Genomic DNA, 18,383 nt, shown 5'->3' on the forward strand with positions numbered 1-18,383 from the left:
GGAGGGAGGGAGGGAGGGAGGGAGGGAGGGAGAGACTCGTTCGACCACTATGCTACGGAAAACAGCTGTTACTACAGCGACGCAGAAGCACCGCGTCGTCGCGACTTCGTCGTAAAGGAATCTCGCTTCGCTGTTACGTGACGATGGACTTATCGGGTGCATTAATTCGTCAAAGCGACGAAAATTATCAATAGAATCCGGGATCCCGGGACGCGTCATTATCGCGTCATTATCGCGTCATTATCGCGTCATTATCGCGACAGTTTCAAGGACGATATCGAATTCGATATATCCCGATAATCGTGACTAATTGATCACAGATAATGTTGCGCTGCGACAATTTGTAACTCGTACAGTACAACGGCTTCGCTTGTGTACACTCGAAAAATATTCAAAATTAAATCTCTAATATAATTAAATTTAGATATTATTGCCAAGAACACGTGCGGCAAAATTACGGTTGCAGATTCGAGCGCAAGACGTACACAGCAGTTTCTGAAGAAAAAAATGTTTGAGATTGTCCTTAATGTCTGGTAATTAGACATCTTGCGATGGGATAACGAGATCAGATTTTTCTTCGGTCGGTTAGTTATCGTGTCAACGCGTAGATACTTCCCAATAAGATATCACATCTCAAATTTCTTTAAATTCCACACTCAGAACAAAAATATCTAAAAAATAAAAAATATTTATTCGATGGGTACTAATAACATCTAATTAACTAATTAATTAAATAAATTCTAAGTTTTTGTACTTAATTTAATATTTAATATATTTAATTTGTAATAGTTTATTAAATTTAATCTAAGTTATTTTATTTAAATAGAATAGATAATTATTTTCGTGAAAAGTTAATATTTTAGGAAAATGTATATTTTCTTATTTGAAGAATATTTTATGTTAGTATAAGTAAATATGTTATTATATATACTTATATCAAAATATAAAATATTTTTTATTTCTTATATATTTTTTTCTGTCACAGTGGAGTAGATTTTAGTTTCCTTTAAGTGTTCTTAGTTTCACGAATTTTTTATTTAAAGTTCGATCAGCGCGTTTTCTCTAAAATTTACTGTTCAATATTTTATCTAAAGTAAAAAAAAGGGAAAGTTAACGAGAGGTACAACTGCAAATTCTGAAAAGCAGTCGTTGAAGATAGACGACATAATGACATTTTACGCGGTATTTATAATAATCGCGAAGAAATCTATAAAAAAAGGTATATACAATTCGCAGAAATATATGTAAATCGGTGAAATTCAAAAGATGCGCATTGACCAGGGCCGAAAGTGGGTTGAGCGTATTTTTAAGTAAACACGAGATTTTACACAGAAAAGGAAGAACGGGAAACGGCGACACGGTCGGTAAGATAAATATAACCGCTGTCGCTGGCCCGGTTTTAGCGTGCATTCCCAGGAGAAAATTATCCGGTGTCCGTGACTGACGATGAGCCTAAGGGCAGAGTCTCGTGGTTACTCGCTGTACCCGTAGGCGCTTAAGACCCAATGTATACTCGGGCTCTCGCAAAGTTGCTTGCAACGCGCACCTGCTGCGCTTTCTTTTTCTTACCTTCTTCTTTCTCCAGCGTACGCAATGTTGCGCTTGTTGTTGTTGTACGACTAACAACAACGAGACACGTCTCCCCTTTATCTCGCATTCTTCGGTACTTGGAGTCAATTAACAATAGAGCCGGGGAGCAATGGATTTTAATCAAATTTCAATCTCATTCTTCTCAGCCCGCCGATTTCAATCACATCGACCGTGCTAAATCGAGCAAAAAGATGTTTTGCATTTATCTCCACAGCGACGGAGACAGACACATTATGAAAGAAAGTATTGACTATTTTTTTTCTTTTTCCTTCCTATACGTGACGCGTTGTACGTTGTCCAACCGTCACGTGTGACATCGCGTGTTACGATCCGAGGGAGTCTTTTTTGAATCTCACCCCAAACCTAAGGCTCCGTGTGCAGTTGCGATCGGCGCGCCGCCTCGCCCCGTTGTCTCTTTCTCCTTCTCTCTCGCACGCACGCTCGCTCACTCACTCGGTCGCTCGGAAGTTGTCGGCCGTCCGCGTGCAACTTCGCGCCGCACCTCGCCGCGCCGATTCAGCGCCATCAGTATTTCGTGATCGTGCGCAACGGCAGCGGTGCGGATCTCGGTGTGCTTACGGTCTCTCTCTTTCTCTCCCGTTCTTCCTTCATCTCCTACTGCTCCCCTGTTCCGTTTCTCGCGTGAGTTTCTCGACTTTTCGGAGGTGGCGCCTCCACTCTCTCTCTCGCGACGTCCGTTCATTCTTTCCTTCCTCTCTTGCGCGGGCCTTATATTCCGCTTTCTCGCTCGCATCAGCCAGCCAGCCGGCCCAGCCGGTGCCCCGCTCCTTTTTGGCCCGTTCTCCGCGACGCGCGGAAGCCACACGAACGGAGGAAACGCGAGAGTGCGTGACCCAGCTTGACCCAGCTTGACGTCGTCGTCGTCGTCGTCATTGGCGCGTGTGCCGGTACGAATTTCGTGTGTGCACGCACTCACGCACGCGCGTACGCCTCAGTCGCAAGAGACAATTCACACGAGAGGGAGAGAATTTCCCGATCGCTCCGTGGTGCTTTGAGGTTATCAGACAGCAGAGTTCTCTCGCCGTTCGCGCCGGTTGATCTTCTCCGGGGGAAGGAAACATGTGGGCCGGCCAGGACGACACGCAAAGATTCAAGACCAGGTATGCTCCTCTTCCTTTTACTTGCGCGCGCACACATGTGTATGTGTAGATTCGTACTGCGCTGGCTTTTCCGTTCGCCCGTCGATTTTCTCCCTTTTGACAGTCGCCATAACACATACAATCTAGCTCTGTGTGCCTTTCTCCCTGTGCGCGACCGGTTCGACGACCTGGTGGTGCGATATCGAGACGGACAAACGGGTGCGATTCGTGTCCGGACTGTGAGGCACATTTGAATCGCTCGCTTTTAAAATGGCGTCGCTCTATGAGCCGGCTGAGATCCGACGCGATTGCGAGTGAATATAGTATGCTAGTGTGTGTGTCATGAACTCTCACGAAGGGAAGAGAAACTTCCTGTGTACTAACGAAACAGGTTTCTTTTTTTTTTATCGATCCACCGGGAATTTTCGGTGTCGGTACATCGTATCGATTCGACCTTGAGCGACTAGTTTGTACCTGATAACGAGAGCGTACTGTATAACTCGTGCACGAGTTCTGTTGCAATTGCTTTTAAAAAATCTCTAATAATCAGGCGCATATGCTCCCTTTTCCTCGTTTTCCTCTTTCTCCTCTCTTGCACCAACTGCATTACCGATCGGTCATCGTCGTGATGATCGGATTATTGTCTTTTCTTTCTCTTTTTCCCTCTCCTCCTCTCCCTCTTAATGACACGGTGTAAAATTGGAGCGCAAACGGGAGAAATCATTTGCGTTAGGCGTGACTCGAGTGATCCAGTTGTGCACGCGTGTGTTTTTCACGATTACATCGCGTGAGTCATACATCAAGATTTAAGCGCCGACACGTAGAACGATTTCTGCGAACGTTGAGCTTGCGAGACTCCTACGCGATTTTATTATCTTCCGAATCTTTCTTCGAATTATGACACGCTCGGTGTACCGATTTAATTTGATATTATGAATCAACAAGTTTAATTCTATCTAAGGGCTCTATCATTGCTCGAGTATATTCCTTAATTCGCAGCTTATTGATCGAGATCTCTGTTGAATACGTTGAAGGTCTTAGAGATCGTTAATTAAATATGTAAGAGAGAAGGTGGAGACACTCGGCGTCGCCGCGCACTTAATGGCGGAAGGACGCTTGACAGGGAGAACTCGCGAGATTTCCTTGTGAGACAAATCCTGATGTTAATACCGGCCGATTAAGGGCGTCAAGGCGAACGGGAATCGAGACTCAATCCAGTTTCTATTTCTGCGAGACGCTCGCGTAAAGAGAGAGAAAAAGAGAGAGAGGGAAGAGGGAGGGAGAAACGGCCGGCCAGTCGCACAGGCACGTAGCCGTACAAAGGTTAATGCCGGTGCAACGAGAGCAACACGAGAGACATTCGCCAGACGTGCTTCCACCGTCTACACGAGTCACGACACGCGCGAATATCATCCCAAGCCTCTCCGTGCCGAATGCCGCGGTTTTCATGTCAGGTGCGGGAATCGACGGGAGACGTCTAGTAGTCGGCACTCTATCCGTTTTAGGCACTCTTGCGCGAATGTTGTTGGGTGTTAACTTTCTACTGTCCAAAAATTTATTTCTCATGTTTAAATAAGTTTTCGTGTACATAGGATATTTAAAACTAAAGTACTCAACTCATAATATGTGAAATTTTACTTTTCTAACTTTTTATCTTCCTAAAATAAGAGTGAAATTTTATTTTTCTAATTTTTCATCTTCCTAAAATAAGTTTGTGGCTCTGAGATTACGTTAGGCAGTCATATTGTGACTTTCATGTCACATAGAACAAGATAGCAACAGCATTCATATTGAAGGTGAATAATGATGAAACTGGATTATGATCTCAGAATCACAGTGGATAAAGGGTTAAGGTGCACTGAAAAAAATTGAACTTTTGCATTTCGAACTCAAATGTTTGACACACGCGATTTGCTTGGCATCACCACTTTTTACTTGCGTCAAGTAGGATGTATCAGTGAGAAAGCAAAATATACAGGCGCGGCACACGAAAAAAAAGAATGGTTAGGTCAACTAGAAAATAAGTAAAATATGGCACAGTTTTTACTTCCAGCTTAATAGTAACTAATTTTTTGTTACGTTGACATATGCGACATTATTCATTACCACTGCGATTCGTTGCCTGAAAAAAAGCATTTTTGAGGCAACGAATCGATAGATCAGCGCAATCAAGAATTGATCCTTGAAGCCAAAAAGGAAAGCTATGCCATATTTTATTATTTTTCTGGTCGGCACAACCATTGTTTCCTTTTCGTGCAATTAAAATTTTCGGTTGCAATCACCAAACAGATTTTGGTCCGATGTACCAAATTTCCGTTTCGACAACGAAATCCTCTTCTCAGCGTGTGTGGAGATTTAAAAGGAAACGAATAAGTAAATAATAATGCAGAACAATTAGCAAATAATTAATTTGTTAATAAAGTGCGAGCGTAGCACAGTGGACTATACACTAATCTATCACGCTTAGAGGCCCAGGTTCGATTCTTAGAGGAAAGAGGAAAATTTTCGTACGCTCGCACTCCCCTCGGTAGGCTTGGCAAAACCTCCAAGGATATAGGATAAAAAATCTAAGGATAAAGAAAAATCCAAAAGGATGGAATTTGCCAGTATAGATTTAAGATATACCTAGAATAAGGAAAGTGTATAAGGCAAAAAGGAAAAAGGAAGTAGGTTAAGATGCGATAAAAAGGAAAAATGAAGAGAAAAGGCGTATATAGGAAAAATGTATAAAAGACAAAAAAACTTCTTCTTGGCACTATAATATAAAAGCTGAAGTTGAAAATAAAAATAGAATTAATTTGTTAATAAATTAATGAATAATTAATAGATCACTATACACATTGATATTGGATGATGAGATCTCCGGGCAAGGGCGAGAGTCCGGATAAACTTGTGAGTGCTGTAACGAGCGTCGACTATTGGGCGTTTTCCCCTATGGCGTCTTCCTCCGCACCTGTTCGTGCGAATCGCGGCCGTTCCCGTACCCATCGGAGTATACTCTCGCGACTTGCTATTAATCGGAGATCGAGAGATAAACCAGACACTGAGAAATACAGTGGTTATCGCTCTCGCGAATTATCAGCTCGAGTCGTAAATAACTTCCGACGAGAGTAGCAAATATCTGTTTCTTTTTTTTGTTGTTGAATACCTAGCTGTCCTTTGAGCTTGGCAACGCAAGTTGTTATTATTAATAACGTTGAATATATCAACGTGATATCGTGGCAATATCAATAGCGGTGTTGGACATTAGTCGATCGGAATTTTCTTTGACTGAAATAATCAGTGATTAATATTAATCAATCGTTATGTATAAGATCGCAAATAGTTTCGTTTAATGAAATTAATTGTCAATCAAACTTTTATGCGATTGAATATCCAACTAATTGATAATTAATTTTATCCATGGATGAGATTATATTTGCGATTTTATATATGTGACGATTAATTAATTTCGACTGCTGATTTGCCGATTTTTTTCGTCAAAGAATATTTTAATCGTTTAATCTTAAATATAATAAATGATTAATAGATCGTTTAGTAGTCTGCATCTTGGATAATAAAATATGACAGATTTTTTGTTGACTGTAGCAGCAAATTCTCAAGCTTCAGATATAAAATAGATTCTTTTCTAAATATTTCATACAAATTAGGATATATTTTTTTCGTCACGTATATACGTAAGGATTTTTTATTTATTTAATGCGAAACGCGAAAAATATCTGTTTGAAAATTCGGTTGCCATATATTTATTTGCTTGCGTTAAAGATAGACGACGCGTTGAAAGTTTATTAAGCGCATCAGGTGACAATCGGATTACTTTTTCGATAAGACAGCGATAATATCTACTGGTTTCGAGATAACAATTTAAATTGTATTTTCTCGCGTGAGAAGGTAAACATAATACGATAAAGAGACGATAACGGGCGACAAAGATATCGCGATCCTATCGATGCTCGAGAATATCTGTATATTTTCGTTAAGCTTTCCATTTCGTACCATCGCTGAAAACATTCGCACATGTTGCAATATCTTACGCTGTTTACGTGCTAATTTCGCGTGTTTTGTTCTGATTCCGTCGCATTGTTCCTTGCGTCGTGAAAGTAAAGGTGTCGATCAGACCGTCGATTCTCGACGACGCCGTGAAGATCGATAAGTCTCGAGTTTGTATTAAACATTATTACTTGACATTCTTCTCAAGTGAGACACTCAGATTTGAACTCAGAGTTAGATGAAAATTTTCCAATTGAGTCGCACAATTACACAGATGCAAATGTGTCACACATGTCATAATTAAATTGTAAAACTTGGATCCAACTTTAAGGCTCGTATTAATAGCTGTTACCTGAAAATTTTCTCATGTGTGAAACACTCAAATTTTTATTCAGAGTTAAGTCCAAGTTTCTCAGTTAAATTATATGATACGGCGTTATATCTGCAATCGCGATTCAACTGAAGAACTCTTCACCAAATTCTGAACTCAAATCTGAGCATCTCACTTGATGAGATTTCAAGTAATGACTATTATGGGTCTCAATATCTCATGAGATAAGTTTCAGGTGACAACTATTAACACGGGTTTTAGCTGTTTGTGCAATATACAAGGTCGAATGAAATAGTTACGAGATTATTAAATATACAAATCCAAAAAGAAACGAGCAAACGGATCAGTGCAATTTGAGCAATTCAATGCAATTTGAGATTTGGGACAGTGCTCGGCCATTTGGTCGCGCATGCCACTGACTTGCAAAGTTCGCCAGGCCAATGACTCCGACTTGCGTTTCTCATTGGCTCGCTCGTCGTTTCCTCTTCGTCTCAAGCGCGGTCTAATTGCTGACAATTTCGAAATGAGGATCACTCGAATCGCCCTGAAGAAAGCACTACGGACAATGAGAGCCGAGGTTGGGGCCGCGTGGGCGTTTCTCGCGCGAATCTCGACGGCCCGCCGCTGCGGCGTCTCCATCCGTTGCGAGACGCAGACGGCATTCTTCGCGAATGTCTCGCCGGGAATGCTGAGAGATACGACAAATCCTTGTCCCTTGTACTCTCGAGACCACGGAAATAACGTCTGGGGACGTGACGAGTGCGAGACACGCCACGCTCTTTCTCACTCGCGGTAATCCAGCATCCGGCGTGAAAGCGTTCGTGCGAGTGTCTTTAGAAAATGATTCCTCCCCGAGGAGAACTCTGCGCGAAGAGATTCCTAATGTTGCACAAGTTTCATCTCTGCAACTCTCTTCATAGAGAGAAAAAAATAAGATTTCAGAGAACACTGCATATTTCTGGAAAAATCGTGAGAAATTTCTATTCACGGAAAAGAAATTCAGTTTGATTAACCAATTTCTGATGAAATATGGACGAACAAGAAATTTTAGTTGAAGTTATCAGAATTCTAAGTTAACTAGTAATCTTGTTGCCTCAAAAATCTCAAAAGTTAGTCAGAATCTTGAATAGAATTCTGGTAACTTTAACTGGAATTTTTGGATCGTTCATATTTCACGAGAAATTTGCTAAATCGAAACTTTTTTATGGGTCCTTTTTGCAAGATTCTTCTCAACGACCCTTATGGCAATGACACTTAGGCCCGATCTACAATAGATGGAGTAAGGAGTAGGAGTAAGAAATAAGCAGTAAGCAAATTGACCAATTCCATTCCCACGTTTCAAAAATAATCGATTGTGACTGATCTGTTTACTTACTGCTTATTTCTTACTCCTAATCCTACTCCTTACTCCATCTATTGTAGATCGGGTCTTACTACTTATAGTAATTACTTATTTTCTTATTTACTTATAAGTGTGATAATAATATTCACGCAAGCACATGCGATCGGTGATTTTTAATTAACGGCAAACGGTTTACTCGCTTCCGTGTTTGCCCGTAAGGCGCGGTACGTGAGGTAGAAGCGCGGGCGGGAAGAGTGCGTGCGAAGTGACGAATTACGCTAATTGCGCGAGCGACGCGCTTGTTTTTTCTTTTTTTCTTTTTACACAAACGAGAGAGGAGTATGCCCCGCGCGGCCGCGCGCTGACGGAAACTAGTTTTGCTCGCTCTCGTTGCTTTTTTCCAGCGTATCCTTATTTTGTTCTCAGGGTGTGTCGCGTTTCATTCGATACGTCCATCCAGCGACGTGCACGGATACCGCGCGAAGGTTCGAGCCAAGTGCGATACACGGACGCGGCCGCGTACCGTCATCGGTGTCCTGTTGCAGTGGGAACGTCGCTTTTGCTCGTACAACTCGTTTGACCGATCCTCCCGTGCATTCTCGTGTTCCGTTCTCATTCGACCGGTTTTAAAAGCTCTCTCGCAGTCTCTCTTTCTCTCTTTCTTTCTCTCTTTCTCGCGCGCGCACGCCAGGCCGACTCGCGAATCGCGACGCGTAATGATTCCAAACTCGCGAAATCCTCGCTCGAGCGTTCCTCGATTAGACGTGATAATTAGTGCACGGAATCTTCACGACGACCGAGCAATTCGAATTTCGTGGTCGAACTTTCAACGATTAAATCCGGCGTAATGACTTTCCGTGTCCGATTGATTCCGTAATCAAAGAAGAAGTAACAATGTGTTTTGCAATTTCAAATCAGATGTTTCCGTGTTTTTCAGAGAGAGACTTTGGCGGAATGGTGATGTTACCTCCTAGCAGTTCGTGTTCTCCTAATAAATTTGAGCAATATATATATATATATATATATATATATATATATATATATATATGTCGCATGCATATATTTAAATGCGTCCGATTTGAAAGTATCTCCTCATTTATTCGTGCTCTCCGAGTATCATAGTGACCTATGAGACACGATTATTCGGACTCTCGATTCTCTAGGTCTCGTTTCGCGTCGCCTCTCGCCGCTTCCTGTTTTCCTAATCAATTTTAACAATACATAAATAAATAAATGCGTTGCGCGAATGTCTAAACGCGACATGCGCTTTGAAAATATCTCCTCACGAAATCGTATTCTACTCTGAGTATCATAATGTGACCTGCGAGAAGGTTACTCGCATCTTTTATTCTCCAGACTTGATTTGGCATCGTTAACGGGGTTGTGTTACTCGCTCGACTCGAGATTACCTGAATCGCTAATCAGGCAGCATCGTCGACGTCTACAGCAGCGAAGGGGACGTTCGTTCGAATTTTTCCGCGTGTTCAGGCGAACTAGACGAGTGACGTTGAAGTGAGCTCGCGTGCGATTCACGACGCCCCGTCGTTTGTTTCGCGGATTCTCGAGATTCTCGATTTCGGGCCCTCGCGATCGCGTCGTAATGAAATTTCAATAAGGTGTTTACTGCTCGACATGCAGCTACATTTTATACGCGTGCACGCCTTGATAACTTCCTGCTGTGGCGGGTGCTTATGCATTACTAAATTTTTATGCGCCGGCCCCGCGCGCACCGACGCGCATCCGTAATACGCGCAAGAAACGCGAAATGTGCCTGCAATACGCGCAAGAAATGCGCGCGCACACCGCTCTCTGACAGCTTAATAGCATCCCGCTTTTGATAAGAGAGAAAGGGAGACGACGGGGGCCGGGAGAGCGAGCGAGATGGCCCTGGGAGAAAAATCGCTTATTAAACCTTTTCATAGTCATTACATTCCTGGCGTAATGAGCCCGCCGTTATTGCGGGCCATATGCGCGTCTAATCGGACGTTAAATTATTTAGAAAATGTCCGGGGCAATGTACATACTGAAGCGCGCGCGTGCGCGCAACGTAATCTCCGTTTGGACATTTTCATCTCACAATCGTGGCGAGAACGTGATGTTCGCGTTTTAATCGGACTGCATTTGCGAAATCGTTCGGCGAACGAACCGGCTCGGCCAAGGCGGCCGCTCGTCGACGCGCTCATCGTTGAAAGCTCAACCGGTGACTGACACACGAAGGTTAGAAAATCAAGCGCGCCCGTGGGAAAAAGTGAAAGGCGGAAAATGGTGGATGACACCTTGCCGTTAGCCGTTAAACAGAGAGGCGGAAGTGGCGGAGAGTGCATACGCCTGTAGCATGAAAATCGCGGGGTACTCCCCTTTGCCATTTGCGAGCCGCAACGTGACAGTGGCAAAACTGCCGCGCGCCGAGTCGATTAGCAGCTAGCCTTATTGACCCTTTTAGGCCCGCAGTAATAGTTACTTGAAAATCGTCAAGCGCGTGAGACACCCAAAATTGAATTCGGAGTTGGGCTTTTCAGCATAAATCATTATATGACATATGCTGCGATTCGTAACTAAAGATTCTCCACTGAAAAACTCGCATCTAACTGAATTCAAATCCGAAAATCTCTCAAATCTACTTAAACGTTACATTCCAATTTTTTTCTAATTTGGCATAAATGTAGAAGTACAAAAAATATTTAGGTCATATATTTTTCATTTAGGTCATATATTTTTTACTTTGAGTTTCACGGACAGTTTATAGCTTTTTAATGTTTTCACTTCTGTCATCAACAAGTACAATAAAAATGCATAAGAAATAAAATTGAATACCAGATACAGGCGTTTTTGGTTTGCTAATTATGAATATGAGATCAAATGTGTAAAATTATTTGTATAAATAATAAAATGTTTAAACAAAATATGTAAAAAGTTGAAGAAAATTATTCATACAAATAATCTCGGTTTGGCCGATATTCTAATTTTTTACTAATTTAGCACAGATTTGAAATATTTCGATTGGAATCTTGGCTAAAGAAATTTAGAATGTTTCGTATCTCAGCTATGCCGATTTTGTAAAATTTTAATTAAAATCGCCAAATTTCTCTCTCTCGGTTTGGCCAAAATTCAAATCATTTTTGACTGATTTAGTACAGATTTAACATATTTCGGTTGGAATTTCGACTAAAGAAATTTAGAATGGTTCGTGTCTCAGCTATGCTGATTTTGTTAAAATTATTTAACTATATCTTGTATTCAATTTTATTTCTTATGCATTTTTATTGTACTTGTTGATGACAGGAGTGAAAACATTAAAAAACTATAAACTGCCCGTGAAACTCAAAGTGAACCAAAATGAAAAAATATAACCTAAATATGTTTTATACTTCTACATTTCTGCCAAATTAGAAAGAAATCGGATTGTACCTTTTGGGTAGATTTACTTGTCAGTTGGAACAAATTCAACAACTATTATACGGAAAAATAGAATGGTTGTGTCAACCAGAGGAATAGCGAAAATATGACATAAATTTTCTTTCTGGCTTCGAAAATCAATTCTGTCTTGCGCTAACCTACCGATTCGTTGTCTCAAAATTTTTTCGGGCAACGCATTGCAGTGTTAATGAATGATGTCGCATAGATCAATATAACCAAGAATTATCGAAGCCAGAAATAAAAGTTATGCCATATTTTACTATTTTCTGGTTGACACATTCTTTTTTCTTCGTGTACTCTACCCGTGCATTCTCATTCTGGCGTGGTCGTTGACCACGCGGGGAAGACGCGTAACGCGATACACAGAGGGAATAGCGATAGCAATTAGAATTGATTCTCAAGTCGAGAGGAACACATTCGAATTCTACGGCGATCGTACGTATGGGAAGGCGCGTGCGTGCGTCTCCTACGATTCTGCGGGAAAGTGTAGCGAAGGAAGCTCCGGAGGAGCGGGATTTAATATTCCATCCGGGCGGCCGTCAACCGGCGTGCACGTTAGCACGTAATCGCACAATCAACCGTAAATTTCCCCGGGCAAATGGTTCCCGCTCGCGTGCACTCGACGACACAGTCGCCGTCGTCTTGTGTTCGCGAGCAGCATCGCACATGTTGCACATATACGCGAGCATCAACAATGAGCCGAGATAAACATCCCTTTTGCGCGCGAGAGATTTATGGGCTCGCCGCGAGCGACGCGTTCCGTAAAACGCGCCTTGAGCTTCGAAGGCGTTAACTAGACCCGATCAACGGGAAGAAGGAAGCTTGTTTGTCAATCAGAGACACGACGGTCCCGATAAGACGGCAGAGGTTCTTTCAACGCCCAAGTTGAAACCGGAATCTCTACCAGGAAATCATATATATCCAGATATCCTCAAAACATTTTTTTTAATTTTTCCAACTCGATTTTCAAATCTTCTTTCACATTCGGTGTTTTTTCCCAGCCAAATCCCGTGGAAATTCTGCTATTTTCAGCATCGTGTAATTTCTTTTTTCAATATTTTGACATATTTATAACTGATGCAACGGCATATTTTTTAGCCATTCACTCTTGTAGTTATTTTTATATTTGTTAAATGCAATGTTAATAGCTTCCAGAGGATTAGCTGGAACGAAACGCGTATCGAGTTAGAGCTGACACAGGATAGGCTATATAGGGAGAATATTATTTTTTTCTTTTTTTCATATAATTACATATTTAGTTATTAATTAAAGAAGATTGGTGTACAGTTATACACAATAATGCAACAATCTTCTTTACAACACCTACGTGGTCATTTGAAAATTGATAGAAAACTTATTTGTTCGATTTGATCTAATATAGTATGTATATAGCGGCAAACATCGCCATCACAGCTCATCTACTGTATGGCACGTGATCATTCACGAATCTTCTTTAAAATATAACTCAAAATTTTACATAACTGTTTGCAAAATGGTAGAGGAGTCTTTTGTTCTGTTTAATTTCTAATCTACCTGTACACCGCGGCTCTTTCGTGAGTTACCGGGCACTCTATATGAAATGAAAGGATAGTAAATAATTGCAGAATGTTGGTTACAAAATCCTATAGCAATTTTCACTACGTGTGTGCGGAAATGGGAAGAGAGGTGTTGCAAGAGCGCGCGTGTATCAGAAGTATCCGATGAGATTTAGTTATCTCTGATTAAGGAATTGCTTGAATCGTTACGAAGACAGGCCCAGAGAGATATGTATATAGATAGAAGTCGAAAGCGAGAATCACAACACGCGTAGGAAATTAAGTACGCTGTGGTAAACTGCTCGCGTATCCGCCGATTTTCTCCGCCAGGTCTATTAGGCGATATTAAGCAATTAACGCTCGCCGACTCTTGTCGGAAAGGCGACCGGTCACGGCTTATTCTTCTTCTCTCGGTAAGACGCGAGAGCGGCTGTATGTCGACAGGAAAAAAATTCCGGCGATGGTGCTCACGCGATCACGCTGAGATGTAAATGCAACTTCGACTGCTGCAAGATGCAATACGCGCGAGTACCGCGAAACGTGGTTCTGCTCTTCGCGTCGTCCACATGTGCTCCTCTTTCTCTCACGCTTTTTTAGTAAAATAATCAAAACTTGATAGAGATTCTAAATTTTGAGTCGGGATATCTCTTTATTCCCGACTTCTTTATTGTCATAAAACGTCTATTAACCCTTAAGCACTGACACAGACCTACAAAAATATTTCGAAGCTTGATAATTACTTGAGAAAGTGTGTAAAATGTTTTTCTTCGTCGCCACTTCGTATTTTACGGGCCAAAGAAAAGATAGACGGACGCGATGTGTACACGCTTAAACGGGAGTGAAACAGCAATAGGTTTTTTTATTTCATTGGGAGTCTATCTGACTCCTGTCAGTGCTTAAAGGGCGATAAGTGAGTCGATAAAACAACAAGCATTCTACTTTCGTAACCTCTATATATAAATTATTCTTATCATTATAATATATATTTATAATTATTTATTTTATTTTTTAATTAACATAAATAATTAAATTGTGATCGAGAAAGTCATTTTTGTCATTAAATTCTACCATAATTTTATCAATAATAATATGATAATTAATAATATGATAATTCAGTGACTTAAAGATCCGTAATACTGGAAAAGCGTTGATGTGATTTCTCGGTCACCTGGTATATTCGTCATGAATCGACGCGTGACTACAGTTTGCGTTTGACGGTTGGTGACTTCGACCTTCCCGCGAGCGCGCCGATTGTTTGGTATTCTCACGCGTCACGTACTTACCCAAAACAAAGCCATTACGTCTCAAGCCGCCGAGCGACGCACTTACCGACCCGGCGCGGACACGTGTAGTGGTGTGTCGTTTAGAATTCCCGTCCCGCGATCGATTTCGTCGGCTATCGAAATACTTAATCGGATTCTCGGCGGCACCGCGTTAATTAATAGGTGTTTTTTTTCCGATTGAACTGTATTCCACGCGAGTGTGTCCATGTGTTAGTGAGTGTTCTGTGCGACGAAGCGGCCAGCAGTAGATGCAGAACGTAGACGGCGATATTCTCAGGTGTGTGTCAAATTTATTACATAGAATATTTCTGGATTTAACCCTTAAGCACTGACAGGAGTCTGATAGATTCCCAATGAAATAAAAAAACCTATTGCTGTTTCACTCCCGTTTAAGCGTGTATACATCACGTCCGTCTATCTTTGGCTCGTAAAATATGAAGTGGCGACGAGGAAACACACATTTCGCACACTTTCTCAAGTAATTATCAAACTTCGAAATATTTTTGTAGGTCTGTGTCAATGCTTAAGGGTTAATGGATGTTTTGTGACGATAAAGAAGTCGAGAATAAAGACATATCCCGACTCGAAATTTAGAATCTATATAGAAAAAAGAATAGTTTGGGGAATATTTTTTTATTGTTGACATTTTAAAAATAAAATTAATATTAAAATGAGATTATTGGCGTTGAACGAAGATTACTCGTTTTGTTAAGCAGTCGTTATCAAATATTTCCATACGCAAAAAGGCAATTCCTCACTGAAAAGAAAGAATTGTTGCTATGACTAATTTTTATTGGCTTCATAAAAATTTTCTGTCACGATCATTAACATTTTTAAAGCAACGAATCAGTAGATCAGCGTAACCAAGAATTGATTTCTTAAAGTCAGAAAAAAGCTGTCATGTTTTACTATATTTTTGGTTAACACAACCATTCTTTTTCTTCCGTGTGTTACTGTATCTTTGTATCATCTGGGAGCCAGATGAAGAAACCGAGTCAAAATTTTAGCTCTATTCCTCCTCCCCCTCCCTCCCGACTAGAATTTTCTAACATCTGTATATTCTGAGAAGGATCAGTGTATATTTAATATATATGGAAACCGAAGTAGTTCTTAGAATCTGAAAATAGAGAATGTACAAAATACCATTTGTAGGTTCCAAAGAAAACTTTTGTTGCAAAATTGTAGGTTAAGTAGAATCAGAAGAGGTCAGCATAAATTTTAGAATATTAGGCGATAAATGGATTGTGTGAACTTGGCACACCATATTTAAAAATGACATTTTTTTTAGAGTTCTGACACTCTCTTGAAAAGTTCTAGAGCTCTATGCAACAATTTTAAATAGTTCCGGTCATTAAATACAAAATAACAGACTTTCAAAAAAAGGTGTGCTAAGTTCTCGCAGCGCACCTAATCAAACAAACTATTTAAATTAACTATTTCTTTAGAGTTCCGGTTTGTTTTACAATAGTTCTAGAGTTCTATATCATATATAACAATAGTTCTAAAGAAATAGTTGATTTTACTGATTAAGTGCGCTTCGAGAACTTAGCATAATATAAAACTTATTATTATCCATAATATAAAACTATTTTTTGTTTCTGCTAAATTTCGATTTAAAGAAGTGAAACCACCCCTCGAAACCAATGAGTGGGGAAAGAGGGGTTAAAAAATTTTTCATTTTTGCAAAATTTGAATATACCGTTACAAAGAGTATAAAATATTCTATCACTTTTATATAAACTATTTTTTCATATACCTTGTATTTTAGAAAATATTCGTTAAAAATAAAAATGTTATGTTTTTTCGAGGGGTGGTTATGGTTTGTGTTATGGATGTTCTACTCACACACAATGTTTCAGAATTTTCTGAATTTTCGGGTTGCCTATGTTTATTTGTTAGTAATATCAGCTAAATCGCGGTAGCTGATTCAAACTTAGTCAAAAAACTAATCGTTTAGCTGTCACTGTTAAGAATTGACTGACAGCTAAAATGCATTCGCAATGAAATACAAATATATTAGGTGACATTAAAAATGCACATTATTTCAAATAGCTAAGAAAATAGCTAAGTTATTCCTAAATTTCTTATCGTATGTATATATTAAAGAAGTTTGCCGCACAGCTACAATTATTTGCTACAGTCACTTGTTTCTAGCAGCTAATATTTTTCGCTGTAGCGCCTAAGTTTAAGCAGCGAATAAATTTAGCTTTGGTAGTATCGACATTAGCTGTCCCTATTTCAGTGACACATCTTATCGGCCACAGTTATTTTTTAGCTCTGGAAGCTAGTTCTTTTTTTGCGTGCAAAGTTGAAAAAAATTATTTATATAAATAATTTCTTGGTTTGGCCGGCATTCGAACCATTTTTGACAAATTTAGCACAGATTTGAAATATTTCGATTGGAGTCTCGGCTAAAGAAATTTAGAATGGTTTGTGTATCAGCTATGCCGATTTTGTTAAAATTTTAATTAAAATTGCCGGATTTCGATTTGGCCGAGATTCGAACCATTTTTAATTAATTTAGCACAGATTTAAAATATTTTGGTTGGAATCTCGGCTAGAGAAATTTAGAATGATTCGTGCCTCAACTATGCCGATTTTGTTAAAATTATTTAACTATATCTTGTTTAAATATTAATAAATATTTGCTTATTTTTAAATATTTTTTTCTCAGTGTAGGATGGATGCGAATCAAAATCTGGTTAGTGTGTCGGTAGTGTATGTCGGTAGTGTTCATTATCAGCCGCATTATCACTAAGCACTTCAGTTTCCACGTGTATTAAATATGCACTGATCCTTCGGAATATACAATTGCCAAAACCGAGTTTTGAACGCAGCCGAATATTCAGATGAATATTTTCGGCCGCAGTAACAGAGAAATATTATTCCTCGTCAATGAGTCTTTCGTCTTGTTTTCTCGTTCAGTCACGCGAACTGAAATGTTTTTTCCGTGCAGTTTGAGAAGCGGAAGAGCGCGGTTTTCCTCCGGTGCGTTCAATTAGAGAAAAGCAGAGCACTTTTAGCGCGTGACAATGCAATTTGAGACATTTAACGCGATATGATTACACGCGCGCATTTGTTCCTTTACCGGTTGAGCCTAATGGCCGATCGGTTAATGAGAAGCGCGGGTTAACCGAAGCCGACACTAGGAGAGGAGAAGAGAGACCGGCGCGCGGTTTTACTTGGTAACGCGATTTCTAATATCACCCGCGCGCACTTAATGCGCTACCGTTAGCTGTTAATTGTTCAACAAGTCGCGGAAGAGCGTCCGCCTCTAACGATCCCGCTAAACGCTCGTTTGTAACGTAATCCGATGGCGATTTTAATTGCACTTGCTCACAAACGAGGCTTGGCGAGCGTTAAGAGACTTTCTAGGCTCCTCCCGCTCTGTTTCAAGCTGCAGCTTGAAGATCGTGCCCACGCGCATTTTTTAATTCTTAAACTTAATTCTAAAAACTGAGCAATTATTCAGTTTTTATTTTTATTCTTTTAAGTCAATTCGCCGAAGGTTAAATTTTTACGGTTACTTATTGACTGTTAAGGAAAAAGGACAGTTTTTGGAGCATTTTACAACTGTCAAGTGTTCTTTCATACAACATATGTTTTTATTGGAAATTATACGAAAGAATTTCGGACATGCATTTTGTCGCTTCTGACATCAAGATCAAAAGGGAGGAATCAGGGGCCTTAATAGAACATAATAGATTAATAATCACAAATACAATTTCCAATACTAACTTAAAAAATATGAGAGAGAGAGAGAGAGAGAGAGAGAGAGAGAGAGAGAGAGAGAGA

At 40.2% G+C, this 18,383-nt stretch overlaps 1 protein-coding gene across 3 annotated transcripts in view; it reads left to right on the forward strand.

Moving 5' to 3' along the window:
- The window catches only part of LOC116849304 (microtubule-associated protein Jupiter), a 140,370-nt gene that overhangs the window by 9,594 nt on the left and 112,393 nt on the right, over positions 1 to 18,383 (forward strand). The window contains exon 1 of one of the 3 annotated variants that reach the window (XM_032826298.1): positions 2,104 to 2,711. The exons of 1 other annotated variant lie outside the window; for it this stretch is intronic. In XM_032826298.1, coding sequence (XP_032682189.1) covers positions 2,671 to 2,711 — 41 coding nt within the window. In that variant the 5' untranslated portion in view covers positions 2,104 to 2,670. Of the gene's footprint in view, positions 1 to 2,103; positions 2,712 to 14,288; positions 14,866 to 18,383 lie in introns of those variants that run through there. One more of the 3 variants, XM_032826300.1, reaches the window with a different exon arrangement.

This window comes from Odontomachus brunneus, unplaced genomic scaffold (genome assembly GCF_010583005.1).
Source record: "Odontomachus brunneus isolate Ranch 3 - 2012 unplaced genomic scaffold, Obru_v1 Obru_scaffold_110, whole genome shotgun sequence".
NCBI lineage: Eukaryota > Metazoa > Arthropoda > Insecta > Hymenoptera > Formicidae > Odontomachus > Odontomachus brunneus.